At 42.7% G+C, this 15425-nt stretch overlaps 1 protein-coding gene across 1 annotated transcript in view; it reads right to left on the bottom strand.

The window, feature by feature from the left end:
- The window catches only part of Kif21a (kinesin family member 21A), a 116699-nt gene extending 103452 nt beyond the window's left edge, over positions 1-13247 (bottom strand). Inside the window, exon 1 of the mRNA XM_085831711.1 lies at positions 13008-13247. Within this exon, the coding sequence (XP_085687837.1) occupies positions 13008-13051 (44 nt within the window). The 5' untranslated portion in view covers positions 13052-13247. The remainder of the gene's footprint in view (positions 1-13007) is intronic.
- Between the last annotated feature and the right edge of the window lie 2178 nt (positions 13248-15425).

The raw sequence follows: 15425 nt of genomic DNA, 5'->3' as shown, positions 1-15425 counted from the left end.
TTGGGAAATTATTAAAAAGGTTAAGCATAATGCGAAAGATTATGTCATTGCAAAGACTGGATGTCCTGAGACTTAATCATTGAGTGCTTACATTGCTACTATGGAAAATATGAAGTCCTCCCTGCTGCCTACAAAGGTGGCTATTGTGACTTCAATGGCTGCCAGGGCAGACTCCTCCAACAGGTTGCACATAACGTGAGCACATTAGATTTTTGGCATGTTTTATGGAATAGCCATTAGGTCTTGTATCGACATGCAGTTTCTCCTAACTAAGCTGAGTGCATCTTTCTCTCCTCCCTGCTCTCTTCTTTTAGGCATTAAATCCAGGGCTTCACATTTGCTATGCAAGTAATCCTCTATGGCGTCACATCCACAGCCCTTGGGCTGAACTCTTTAAGGGGAAAATCCATATCCAATTCATCATACACTACCCTAGCAAAGCAGGTTGAGCCATTTGTTCTTAGCAGGTTTTAGTAACAAGTTGAAATGAACTAAGTGATAGATATTAGTCTGAGCCAAATTTAAATGGGATGGTCAGAGATAAGAACCATTACTATAGCAGAATTTTCTGTGTCCAATCAATTTAAATATTAATATAACAAGAAGCTTGTGATTGGGCAGGGAAAAGGGAGGCAGGGCTGAGTTTCAGAGACAGAGACGGGAGAAGAAAGGAAAATGTTGGAAGGACAATACAGTCCAGACTCTGCGTGGCTTTAAATAGCCACCGGTAGCTATGAATTTGATATAAGGGATGGATAATTACAGGACAGTTTGTCTTATCTAGGTGGGCGATTTATACTCTTATCTATTGGCTCTGAAATTATTGTGTGGGCATCTTGTGAATTGAGAACTTATTGACATATAAATCTGACTGATTAATCATATGTGTCTAGAGTTTTGACTTCCTGGGTTAAGAGGATTTGTGGCAACTAGCCACAGGGGTAGATGGCTGAGAAGGAACTAGCGGCTCTGAAGCAAGCGAACCGGAGCTGGGAAGACCGAGATCAATCGACTGATTGATCGATTGGTCAGTCACCATACTGGGGCTAGTCATGGAGGCAGCAAGACAGAGCGAGTAGCTGGGTATACCGCAGGATGGTGCCTCTTTTTTAATATTTCCTGCAACACATTACTGTCCCTAAAAATTCAACTATTTTGATACTAGGATATGTCTAAGTAATTCCTGCTATTCCATGAGCTTTTAAGCTTTTACTAAATGTAATATACACAACAAAAACACTATTCACTTCACACACAAGACCTGAGTCATAAAAAGGGATCACATAATTTTCCCACAGGATGCTTTTACAACACCATAACCTCAGAATGAATCAGGGGAACTGACGCAAAGAAACTTAAACTCAAAGACCAACACTGTCAAGGACATATTTTTAAAGATTCAATTATAAAATGCATGTTATTATGTGCATATAACTCTATCTAATATTAAAAACGTACAAAGATGATTGCTTCTGGAAACAGAAATTCTGGAAGGTGCTTATTTGTTTCTCAGGTAAATATAAAATATGACTGATCCAAATATACATGAAGCACCTAAAATACATAAGCATGACCTGTACTGTGGACGTGGGGATTTTAATCCTATGACTGTGAATGGTTCTTATCTTTACTTATATTGCACTGTGGGTAGCATGGATGCTCAGTTTCAGAGGCTTACATTCAGAAGGCTCTTCTGCCTGGCGAAGAGAATGAAATGTCTTAATTCTCTGAGCAGGGAATGTTGCTCTCTACTAATCACCTTTCATCACCACGTCCACTTAACTGTGAGTCAGCTTGGGGGACTGACTCAGTTCAATGAGGAAAGGAGAGGTGGGAAGGAATGAAATTGATAGGGAAAGCTCATCAGGCAGAAGCAAAAAGTGGGAGAGAAATCTCCAAGGGTGAGGAGAGGAGGCAGGCCAATGGGGACTCAGACATAGTCTGAGGGGAGCAAAAGTAGTCCCAGGGCTGGAGGGCACAGGACATCTACATTCTACAGCTTACAGAAAAAAACCAAAGAAGAGTCTGAACATTCCAAACACCTTGGATAAATGACTACATGTTTTACAATTTATTAAATTAGAAATCTGTATCTCATAAATAAGCACTAAGATGTCAATTTTAGAAGGAATAAAACTGAATAAATAGGAAATGTGAAGCAAAAAGAGAAGAGAAACCAACTGGCCCTTAGAAGTTCCTCGGGAGACGCTATGCTAACATGGCTTTGTTGCCTCCGGAGTCACTGGGTTTTCACTTGGGAATCCAGGCACAGCACAGAACCAAAATTGGTGCCTTCGAACCTTCCCTTTCTACTTCTGGACTCCACCCTATGGTAGTTTTAATGAGAATGCCCTCAAAGGCTCACATACATGAACACTTGGTCTACATTTGGAGGAAATGCTTGGAAAGAATTATCCATCTATCTATCCATCTATCTATCTATCTATCATCTATCTATCTATCTATCTATCTATCTATCTATCTATCTATCATCTATCATCTATCTATCTACCTATCTATCTATCTATCTATCTATCATCTATCTATCTATCTATCATCTATCTATCTATCATCTATCTATCTACCTATCTATCTATCTATCTATCATCTATCTATCTATCATCTATCTATCTATCCTGTGCCTATGGTTCAGGATTGTAAGCTCTCAGCTACTGCTCCTGCACCATGCCTGCCTGCCTGCCTACCTGCCTGCCTGCTGCCTCCATGCTCCCTGACTTGATGACCATGAACTTTAACTAATCCTTTGGAGCCAGGAGCCATAATAAACTCTTTTGAAATTTACCTTAGTCATTGTATCTCCTAACAGCAATAAAAAAAATAATAACAAAGACATACCCCTAATTAGTGATGTTTCTCTGAAAAAAAAACACAAAAACTGACCTAGACATACCAGCCTCTCAGTGAATATCTGCAATACATAAGTAGCTTAGCCTCATACCGCTGGCTTTATCAAAAGATGCCAGGCTGTCCCTGCATACACATTCTGAGGCCATTATTTTTATATTTATTCAAAGGCAAGCACAAAACTTTCAATGTTTCTCAATAAACTCTAATCAGTGAGTATTAGGAGTATTGCAAGTATCAGTTGGTTTTGCTTATTAATGCTAATATATTTTATACTATATTATCCAGGTTCATCCAGCTTAGGGTACATTTGTATGAGTGTCGCTGTGTCTGTTTTTCACATTAGTTTTATATCAAAGTCATGGCTTCTTGATTACAGTATACACTCATCCCCAAATATCCTACAGCCTCCAGGGTGTCACAGGATAAAAGAGAAAGCTAGACAGCTAACTCGCCACAGGCTGGCTAGACTGATGTACAGAGTGTCCTAGTTTAGACCCGTGCCAGCACCCACATGCAAACACAGTCTGGTGGCAACGTTCAGTTTTGAGGAGCCCAGGTAGGTTGAAAGAGAACGCGATTGGAATAAAAAAAGGTTAAGTCTCCGTCAAATAAAGAAAATTTTCAAATTTTTTCTTAATCAATTGTGTTTGGTTTCAACATTCAGAAAAAGTAATATGAACCAACCAAGGCAAAAACCGAAGACAGGACAAACAAAATAGGTTTAAAAAAAAGAGAGAGAGAGAGAGATCCTAAAAGTACAGGCATAATCAACAATAAGTTGTACTACTTGGAGCAAATCTTAAAATACTAGCTTGGTATAGCAGAAGCTCTCTGCTCTGACCTCCTTGAGGGTTTAAGGCTGATCCAGACGTTCACAGCGAGGTTCAGCATGTTAGGTTTAACAATCAGTGCCAATGACTATTGTCTTACCAAAGTCCAGTTAACTTGGGGTGGGGGATGAGGAAGAACCACCCACAACAAATACCTTAACCGAAGTGCATCACCACTGAATTAAATAGTTCCTCTAACAAGTTACTTGTCTGCTATAGAAAAAATACTAACCGCAGTAGTAACTGCCACTTAAAATGATTTACTAAGTGCCAATGTATATTTCTGGCATCACTGCCAAAAGTCAGACAGATATAGCTACTTATTTAATATATACCATACATATTCCTAGATATACAAATACATACAGAAACACATATAGACACATGTACCTACATGCATGCTCTTATACACACACACACACACACATTTACTAGTACCAATAATATAAATAGTTTAATACATTATCCCTTTAATTCCAACAACAAACATATTACATATTATTTTCATTTATTTAGGCCATGTAGACTTTCAACGTTTATTGAGCAACTACAGCACTATTTCCACTTGTAGTGAAAGGGAAGAAAATTCTGGAACATGGATGAAATCGTTTTCACCCACATCAACAGACTATCCCAATTCATCCTCCCTGATCTTCAACCCCTGCTTCTGGACAGAAGCAGTTGTCATTCATTACAAATGAACAAGGCTCACAAGGTCATTAAGGCGCCCACCTCGGAATCTTGCCTTATCAGCCTGACACTGAAATTACCCGAACTGACAGATTACAACCACCCACAAGCTCTAACAATATTTTTAAAATAGAATAAATATGATCAAAGTATTAAAAAGACACTAATCGTCACAAAACTGGTATCAAATTATGCCCAAACTTAAAAATCCAATATCATTAAAAAGCCTTTGAATTATTTAATGTTGAGAGTAACAGTCACAGGAGATCTGTAAAAGACAAATGAAAAATAAGATATCCATCCCATAGCAATAGAAAACTATAAACTAATGCTAACTAAGGAGATTTTACATTCAACAAGAACTGAGTTGTGGGGGAGGGAGGAGTAAGGTCTAATTATATAAGAAATTAGTTTAAAAATAAAACCAAGGACAGCTAGAATGTGCTGCCAATTAAAGGGCAAGATGGCCAATGAAAATCCAACACAGAATACACTACTGTATTGTATTGCACACATCGATGGTCAAAGATGTAGAGGCCACATTTGGGTTGAGGAGGCTCAAGAGCCAGGAATGAGACCTGCAATCTCGAGGTCGATGGGCAGGAAAGATGCACACTAGGTAAGCATTAAGCTGCTGGAAGCAAAGTTCTCTGGGCTAAACTGAGGTAGAAAGTGAGAGAGACGCCTTACAGAGACTCTCGTTTTCCAGGAACATGGCCGACCCAGTTATAAACCTATCTCTGGCTCATCATCAGTGATTTGAAGTAGTGCTTAAGGCAAATGTCTATAACACTCTCATAAGTACGTCTTGATCTGGGGACAAGCGAAAAGCTCAAATTAACCGCCAATCCATCCTTTTCTCGGAAGCATGCCCATTCTGGGTGAGCAGCACCCCCAACCTTTGACCCCAGGAAAAGGGTCACATGTAAAGTCAATGCCAATGAACATGCATCAGTAACAATAACGGGAGACAGCACAGCTTTCTTTTAACATCTAGATCAGTAGTATTAAACAATGCTTATTGATTAAATTTATAACATCCATCACATTAAATTACTGAAAGAAGGAGGGTAATGTGTATTTAAAATGTGGTTCCTTAATGTAAGTTTCGGGAAAATTATTACACACTGTAAAGTGAAGGTGTCAGGCTACCGAGGATACGTGCCCAAATACCTGAGATGGGAAAAAACACAGAATAGACAGAAAGCAATACAGCAGAATTCTAACTGTCATTGTACTAGACAGTGAACTACGGCTGGCTGTCTTCTTCATCTGTCCCGCAGTACTTTTGTTAATGTGATATAAACAATCATGGGGAAAATTGGATAAAATAATTTCCTTATAAATTAAAAACTGACCAAGAGATAACCAGACTTGAAGAGCTACGGGTGCATTTCCTGTTTCTAAGTTCCAATCTTCTTTGAAAATATCCACAAGTAAGGCTTCTAATGGCTCTGTGTACCTCATTATCACCATCAACTCCAGATACCAGAGAAAATGAACACAGAAAAAGAGGTTTTGGTCAGACAGCTCAGAGGCTAAAGGCCCTTGCTCCGTAAATCTAATTATTGTGCCATGCAGTGGTGGCACACGCCTTTAATCCCAGCACTTGGGAGGCAGAGACAGGTGGATTTCTGAGTTCGAGGCCTACCTGGTGTACAGAGTGAGTTCCAGGACAGCCAGGGCTACACAGAGAAACCCTGTCTCGAAAAATCAAAACAAAAAAAAAATTAATTATTGCACAATCCTGAACCTGACTTTGGTTTCCGGATCCCATATGAAGTTGGAAGGACACAACTCACCCTACAGTGCTATTCCCTGGCCTCTGTCCAAGGGTCCAAACACATCATTTTATACATACACAATAACAATAACAAATTCACTGTAACATTGATATCTCTGCCCTGCTACTTCACACATTCTTGAATCCATTATACAATGTAAAGAATTGTTGCCAACTTGGATGAAAAAAAGCATGATGAAAACATTAGCTATGTAAGCAATCCAGAAAGAATACTCACAATTTAGGATCTAATTTTGCCCCTTCCCTATTATTTTATATGAAACAAATAAACAACAGTTCAACTCAAAAATTAATTGTTAGTATGGTAGTAACCCTCCCCCCCCCCATAACACATACAGACACACAGACAGACATACACACAGGCACACACACACACACACACCATGTCAACTGAAAGACTGTTTGGGAAAAGAATACACTAAACTGTAAAAACAGAACTTTGGTACTGCAGAGCAGGATGGTACGTGGTTTATATGTGTAAAGCTGGGTGGGGCTTAGGTATTTACACAATGTTGTACCATTCGGTGAGAGAAAAACAATAAAACACTCAAAAACAGGCAGCACAGGCAGGTGGTGGTGGCACACGCCTTTGATCCCAGCACTCGGGAGGCAGAGGCAGGCGGATTTCTGAGATCGAGGCCAGCCTGGTCTATAGAGTGAGTTCCCGGACAGCCAGGGCTACACAGAGAAACCCTGTCTCAAAAGAAAAAAACAACAACAACAAAAAGGCAGCAATGGGTCACGCACCTTAGAAGGACTAGCCAGTCATTGGAGTGTGTAATATAAAGGAAGAAACACTCTATCAAACTCATCTGTAATGTTACTTTCACAGTCTATAGCAAAACCACTTTCCATGTTCATGGGAAGTAAAAGCACTTTTCCATACATGTTCATCGTTTTAGTCCTTTCCACAACCCACTGAAGAGAGTGTGAAACGCGTACCCAGTCAAGACCACCTTTGTCACAAGCAAGAACCCAGACTTCACAGATACCTGACTATCTATCCAGTTCTCACTCTTCTGTTCCACAGGTCTACATAGCACTTATTATTAATATTTACTATCGCAATCATTTATATAATACCAGCACATGATTGACCTTCAATAATTATGTGATGAATAAATGAACTGTGGTCCAAACTCTAACGACTAGAATGAATCCTGCAGAGGACCGGGATGCATGCTCTGTGCCTCATCGGCACACCAAAACAATTTTACATATAAAATTGTTTATATATATATATATATATATATATATAATTTCCTCACCATATTTAGAGATCTGAGATACTTTCATGCCTGGTGACAGACACAGCTTCCCAAAGTAGAGAGTTAGGTCTAATCCTTGATCTCCCTTGGATGCTTAGCTGTTGAGGCGGCCTAAGAGTCTTATCTTTCCACATCCACAGCTGAACTCTTTTCTTGCTCTTTCCTCTTACTGAAGCAGAGGATGCAGCTGAATAGCCCCAGTTAGATTAGCCCTGAGGTTAAAGTGTGAATGACCTCTGGACATTTACATAGCTATTTGCTTGAGTCCGCAATAACAAACCTTCAAGTACTCGATTGTAATGATGCCATCGAAGTCGGTATAAAACATTACCACCTTCTTTGTAAAAGAAACAAAAAAGGCATTGTGGAAGAAGGAGGGAGGTATTATAGGAAAAAGACTGTGACCCTAAGAACAGAGTGGCCCAAAGAGCTCTCTGTATAAGGGATTTTAGGTGACCAGCCTCCCTTAGGACCACTCTTCATGTCCCTCTGAAACAAGGTTGAGACATCCTGAGATGATGTGGCGCTTAGGAGGCGGCTGTGTAGTGAGGCAACCTGCAAACAGCGCCCTCCACATCGGACTTCCATCTCTGTGTCTCCTTACCAATCTCTAGAAACAATCCCCACCCACTCCTATTCCATTCTTCTGCCATCTTCTCCTGCCATCTTCCCTAAAGTAAGATGATTACTGGGAGATGTGATAATCCTTTAGTATATTGGAGGGAAAAAAAAAAAAAACTCTTAAGAACCAAGATGGGGCTTAGGCTGTAACTTCCTGCCCCAGGCCTAGAATTCGTAAGGGAGGGAAGGGCAATGGGTATGCTTTAAATTATTTCATAATTAGACTGTTAGCTATTGCATTTATAAGACTGTTGTGAAAGCATCAGTGTATGTAAATACTACAAATAACTTGTATAACTCGGGTGTGGCAGCACATGCACACTCAGGCAGATCTCTGTTGAGTTCAAGGCCAGCCTGGTCTACAAAGTTCACGAAAGCCCGGGTTCTGTTACCAAGAGAAACCCCATCTTTAAAAAAAAATCAAAAACAACAAAACCAAAACAAATCAATACAAAAGTTGGTATGATTTTTGTTTTACAACACAGTTCTGATATTCTTCATATTTTAATATTGCCGGAATCTCAAAACCTTAGAGCTGGATTTCTGCCACAAGGGTCTTTCCTTACCTTTGCAGGGCTTTATTAGAATTACCAGTTGAGTCTTAGAGTCGAGGGATTCATAACGCAAAACTAATGGGCAGCCATAGTGCAGACACTCATCTCAGCACCAACTCAAGTTTCAGTATGTGTCCTGAAAGGGTTAAAACTCTTGGTACTTTTAATGTCATCGAGTTGTATATGATACTCGATTTCTAGGTGACTCAAGAAAAACATGAAGCCCTAGATCCACACTGCAAATCAGACTGTTGTGCCCTCAAGCAGAGGCTTCTACATGCCTGGGCCTCTGCTGTCAGCTCAATAAGTGGCCCTGAGCAGCTAGCCTCCCGAAGGGGCCTTTCTGCTTTAAAATCCACTTTGTCTATAATTCTAGGACACCAAAATTACGTTTAACACACAATTTCAATGACCTATAAGAAACAAATGAAATGTGAATTCTAATGTACTTCTTAAACGTGCAGCAATATTTCATAATAATCATGGGCTAGTCTCTGACTTGACTACCATTTGCTTGAAATGAAGCTGCAACCAACGGAAAACTACCCTGAGAAGATAAAATAGTTAACCCACAGGGAAAAACAAATGAAATACAGTTAGTTCATAAGTGCCCAGCCAGTTCAGAGGGAAATACTAAAATACCAGCAAATTTGCTGCTTATGATTAAAACTCCTCTAGTCATATCAAGTATATTTTGCCTCTTACAAATATGCATCTTGCTTCCTAATCTGGATAATGCCAGATCATGAATGATTTTGACAAAAAAATAATAATAATAATAATGATTTCTGAGTCAGAATCTCACAGGCGTGTAGTATGTCTTAGGGAAGAAAATCCAGAATAATAAATATTGCATTGTTTTGGAAGAAAAATCAATGAGAAAGAGCAGATTACGGTATTAGCCTCCAGGGTAATTTGCTGCTTATGATTAAAACTCCTCTAGTCATATCAAGTATATTTTGCCTCTTACAAATATGCATCTTGCTTCCTAATCTGGATAATGCCAGATCATGAATGATTTTGACAAAAAAATAATAATAATAATAATGATTTCTGAGTCAGAATCTCACAGGCGTGTAGTATGTCTTAGGGAAGAAAATCCAGAATAATAAATATTGCATTGTTTTGGAAGAAAAATCAATGAGAAAGAGCAGATTACGGTATTAGCCTCCAGGGTAATTTCTGTTTTCATGGCTTCACTAAACTGAAAGTCCGGGTACACGTTCGCTACCCCATAATTACTCATCAGAATAGTAAGCAATTAGCAAATCAGACGGCAGGAGGGCAAGCAGCAACGATAATGAAATATGAAACCTGAAACCCAGTGCCATCCTAACTAATAAACTTGTTCCACCACACCTTTCACACTTACGTGCTGGTTAGTTTTTGTCAACTTTACACAAACTCGAGTCACCTAGGAAGAACCTCAAGTGAGGAGTTGCCTCCATCAGACTGGCCTGTGGGCGTGTCTGTAGGCATTTTCTTGACCAATGATAGATGTGGGAGGGCCCAGCACAGTTGGCGCTACCTCTAGACAGCTGGCCCTGGTTTATATATGAAAACACTGTTCCTCCACACGCTTGAGTTCCTGCCCTGACTTTCCTCAATGATAGACTGTGATTAGGATGTGTAAGGCCAAATGAACCCTTTCCTCCCCGAGTTATTTCTGGTCCTTGTGTTTATCACAGCAATACAGAGCAAAGCAGGACAGTTATTAAGCCCTATCTGAAGATAAAGAATTAACCCATGTTGTATAAATAAAAGGATTTCGCTGACTTTCAATTCATAGCACTTTCTACCACTTTGGTCTCTTCTCTTTCCTTTCAATTACTTCCTAAACTAAGGATCCCAGCCCTCAGGACAAAGGAGGCTGATGTAAGTGGATCTCCCAGTTCCAAGCTAACCAGTGCAACCCAGTGAGACCCTGCCTCAAATAAATAAAAAACATAGCGAGCTTCAGTAAGGCAAGAACACAGCAAACTGAACCACAAATTTGAGCAGGGCGTGGTGGCGCATGCCTTTAGGCCCAACACTCAGGAGACAGAGGCAGTTGGATCTCTGAGTTCAAGGCCACCATGGCATACAAAGTGAGGTCCAGGACAGCCAGGGCTACACAGAGAAATCCTGTCTCGAAAAATCAAAAATAATAATAATAATTTAAACTTAAATTTTAGTTATGGAGCTTAACCATATTTCAGGTGTTTAGCTGCCACATTGAACTTCTGAATCCATATCCCTTCTCAATGAAAGACAACCTACAGACAACTCAAACACCAAAATATCCCCCGAAACGGAATAAAAACCATTCTCCCTCAGTGAGAAACTTCCTGCTCAGCATCTTTCCCAGGCGCTTATTTTACAAACCCTCTAAGCCCACTAGAACACACGCACCTGGAGAACGCACTTGCTTTTATGAAAGAACAGCCTAAGTCTCCACTGCTCATCATCTCGTTATCATAAAGGAGAAAGAGGGCCAAATGCCTCTGTTAATTCTCTGTCTAGACCCAACATTTGTATGCATTTACTTCTCCACAACTGGAAAGCAGACTGGATTGGAGGACCCGGGAAAAGTTCAGTTCACTCCCTCTTGTGGTGAACTCGCTCTCCTCTAAGATGTCCGAATAGAAATAGTCTGTCAAGGCTATTCACTTGTAATTGACCTAGTCTAGGATCGGGAAGACCCAGGTGACCTTTTACACTGAGTAAAACTAGGTAAGGCATAGTCCTGTCTCTCACCTGCACAGGCACGGAGGTAAGAACCTAGGCTGCACATGTAAGCTTTCTGGGTTGTAACTCTCTTTCCGACATATGCTACCAGCTTAATTTTGGAAGGTTGACTTAATAATCTTCCTGTTCCCGTCAGTAAGAAAGACATTAAAAAAAACCAAAACCAGCATTAAAGTCACAGATTATGAGGAATAAGCTTTTTACCTGATCTAAAACATGTGATGGTTTTACGACTCTTTACTCACTCGCGTTGTAAAACATTTCAAAAAAATTTATTCCCCTTTTCTGTTATTCCTGGACTATATCTTCCATTACTAGATGAGACTGTTCTTCCTATTCATCCTACTAGCTTTCATTTGGCCTTAAAATATGAATCGTGTGCATCAGGACAAAGGACGTGGAAAGCAAAGACAGGAAGGCCATTAAGAGCCAGTCCTAATAAAACCGTCACCTCCATTCTATGGTAATTCCATTATCTACAAAATAAAGGAATCAAAATACCTTCCCATTTCTTTTTATTCTTTTTTTGTTTTGTTTTGTTTTTGTTTTTGTGTAGCCCTGGCTGTCCTGGAACTCACTCTGTAGACCAGTCTGGTCTTGAACTCAGAAATCCGCCTGCCACTGCCTCCCAAGTGCTGGGATTAAGGGCGTGTGCCACCACTGCCCAGCTTCAAGACAATTAAAGACCCAGGACATGTAAAACTGCCACTTCTGGGCTTAATCAAGAAGTGCCACTAAAATAACCATAGGAACGCTTACATTATGTAACTTTCAATTTTTCGACTAAGGCGCTGACAGATGTTTACTAATTCTCGCTTTCTCTGAAGACAGGCTCTCTTTATAATCTTTACATTGTAACTGAGTTAAAAGTATATTATCAGAGCAATGGAAGCCATGCACTTGGTCTAGGAGGAATGCTTCATTAATTTTTCAGTGTGATGATGCTGCAGTTTTCCAAGAGCAACCGTCGGAGTTCTTGCGATGCATCAAAACAGCCAAACGACACTGAATATCCATGTCACCGTCACTAACCACAACACTGTGGCACAGCCAGCATTTCAAAACTCAACCCCAGGCGTATGTGATGTCACTGTCAACATCCAAGGTGCTTAACTAACCTCAGGTTGTTTCTCCCAGTCTCCCATCTAACCCTCCGGCTGGCTGACGTTGCTTGCCTTCTCCAGACCTCCCGCGGGTGCCTATGTCCCGCAACACACTCCCCACCAGCACACCTGCGAGGCCAGGTGTCGCGACGCACGCCATCGCGGGGACCCGAGTGGGCGCGGGCGGCGCGCTTGTCACCACGACGCTTTGTCTGCGGCTCCGAGCGGAGCCGGCGCGGCGGGGGCTGGGCCGGAGAGGAGGGAGTAGGGGGTGGGGACAGACACCTCGGGCCCACCTGCAGGGCGGCAGCGGCGACTCTCGGGGACACCGGGCGACGCTCACCCGGAGGCCAAACGTGAGGCGTCAGTGCAGCGAGCGGCGCCCGATCCTCAGGGGTGTGGGGGTGCGGGGCAGCCACTGCTGTTCCCCCCGAGAAGCCGCGATGCGACGCACCGGCCCCGGAGCGGGCAGCAGGAGAGTCCGCCCGCCCGCCCGCCCGCTTGCTGGCTTCAGCTTTCCTTCCTTCCCACCCGCAGCTCACCTGACAGCCACGCGCACCGAGCTCTCGTCCGCGGTGCCCAACATGCCTGCGGCCGCCCGGGGCTCAGCTCCGTGCCGAGCGCTCCGGGCAGGCGGCGGCGGTGGTGAGGGCGGCGGCGACGGTGACGGTGACGGTGGCGAGGGCTCAGCGCCGTGCTCCAGCCATGTTGGGCGACTGAATGGAAAGGTGGCGGCGCGGAGGCGCGGGAGGGGGCGGTGACTCAGGGCGGCGCCGCCCCTTGCCCCCACTCGCCAGGCTCCGCGCTGCCCTGCGTCAGCCGTGGCCGGTCCGGTGCGCCCCGCCCCGGCGGCACGGCCAGGCGGGCGCGGCACCGCGCGGAGGCGAGCCGACCCCCTCCCCCTCCCATCCCCCGGAGGCGCGTCCCCGCAGCCACCTGCCCCCTCTGCGGCACGGACCTTGACCCCTTTCCCAGACCTGGCTCTGCCCTCTGCCCGATCTCTTGGGACGTGGAACGATTTTCCACCCCGCTGCCTCTTCAGTGCATTACTGTTCGGTCCTATGCACATGCAAAGTGCTCCGGACCCTGGTACTGCCAAGCATTTCCACAACTGCTTTCCATGGAGGCGTGCAGCGTGGTAAATCCTTGCAAACGGATTTTCTTTCCCTGCTGGCCTTTCAAAAGCTCCTCCCGGGATCCCGGGATTCTGTCAACAGTGTCCCATTGTGTGTTCTGCACGTCATCATTGTCCTTCCACATGCCTTTAGATAGCTCTGTGGAAACAGCCTTTGTTAGCTTTGCCACAGAGTATCTTTTGTGGACTGTTCCGTACATTTCAGTAAATAAACATGTGGGTTCGTACAAAACAGTGTAATAGATTAAATGTCGCTATCTAAATAAAAGCACTGGCCCAAGCAGATAAAAGCTAAAATCACACACCTGATCGCCCTGCTCAGAGAGTGTCCTAGAAGACAGTGTACATTGGGTTCGGAAAGAAGTTTGAACCTTCTATACCCATGGGAAGAAGGCAGTCCTGTGTACTTTGTTTCTTACCTTGACACCTTTAAATCGTTACAGAAAACATAAGTGGAAAGTAAAGAAGGTTATAATGTCCCTTTGTGTGACGAACTGGTAGCAAAGCTGTCCTCCGGCCTCTCCCTGGAGAGCCTGCCCTAGCCTCGATATTTCTCCACCAACATAATGAAGCCACATTTTGTCCTAACTTGACAGGTCCAGGTGTGGATGGATCTGGTCTGACCACCTCGTTTCTGCGATAAAGGACAAGAACAAGAGCTCAACCTACAGCAACAAAGCAACATATATTACCTTCTCAAAGTCTTCACTTTAGATAGCAACAGTACCTATGTGTCTCAAAAAAGAGCTGTCACAAATCATGTGCTTCAAGAACTGGGCAGGTAGCTTAAGGAAGTGGAGGAAGCAAAGTCGAGAATATATAAAATAAAATCGAGAAGGCGGGCCCCTTCCTAAGGAAGTAGCTGTCCCCATTCTGCCTGGACTAGATCTACTGGCACCCAGATCCTGTGTGGCCACATTTTTTGGTTCGGTTGTATGTTTGTTGTTCCTCAAGTGAAAAAGAAAAATCAAATCTTTATGTGAAAAACGCCTTAGTTTTAAAGATTAACAACTAATTCGGCACAATATTTACACACCATGCAAAACCAACCTCAAACTGTGTCTGACCATCTCTAGTCTCAAGCCACCAGACTGAAACATCTGGCCAAATAGCATGAATAATAGCTAGGGCTTTGGGTTCATGTTCAGGCAAAGGCCATGCATAACTTCAAATTCTAAATGCTGAATCTTCTAAAATCGATGCTTAATTTTGAATAATATTTTTTGAGATTTCTTTATAAGTAATATTTCCCTGTAACTCCTCTAATTAATAACCTTTCATTAAAAAAGAAAATCCCAAAGTCGGAGCTTTTACCATGCAAGGGTTGAGAGCCTGTTGAGAACATTTATTTACTGAACGCCTAGGAAATGGCTGCTGGGCGCAAACCGTGCTAGACACCAGTGATACGGAGAATAAACCAAGGCCACGAATACAAAGGATTCGCTATTTAGTTCTGGGATTCCAAAGTCTGCAAGTTCATTAGAAGTTCCAATCGACCTATAACAATTGCTACTCTATAACAATTGCTACAGAGAAGAGTAAAGTCTACGGTTACAAAAGCCCAGGGTGGACTTCCAGAGCCCCCTCTTACCTCCATGCTAACAGCCATTCCTCTCATTCCGTGACCTGAAACTTTCCAATGGTGACCTACCACAAAGAGCCTAAATTCTTCTAGACTTAGGCCCTTCACACTCCGGACTCATCTTTAGTGACTCTGCTCCTTAACTACTGCTTTTGGGGGATGTGGGTCTTCTGGTTCTGAAGTACCATATATCTGTTTGCTCTCTGGGGGCCTTTAGAGTAGCTGTTCCCTTTACCTGGAATG

Source organism: Mus caroli, unplaced genomic scaffold (genome assembly GCF_978045245.1).
Source record: "Mus caroli unplaced genomic scaffold, Mus_caroli_1 scaffold_16, whole genome shotgun sequence".
In the NCBI taxonomy this organism is placed as follows: domain Eukaryota; kingdom Metazoa; phylum Chordata; class Mammalia; order Rodentia; family Muridae; genus Mus; species Mus caroli.
This window is presented reverse-complemented; position numbering and strand designations above follow the sequence as displayed.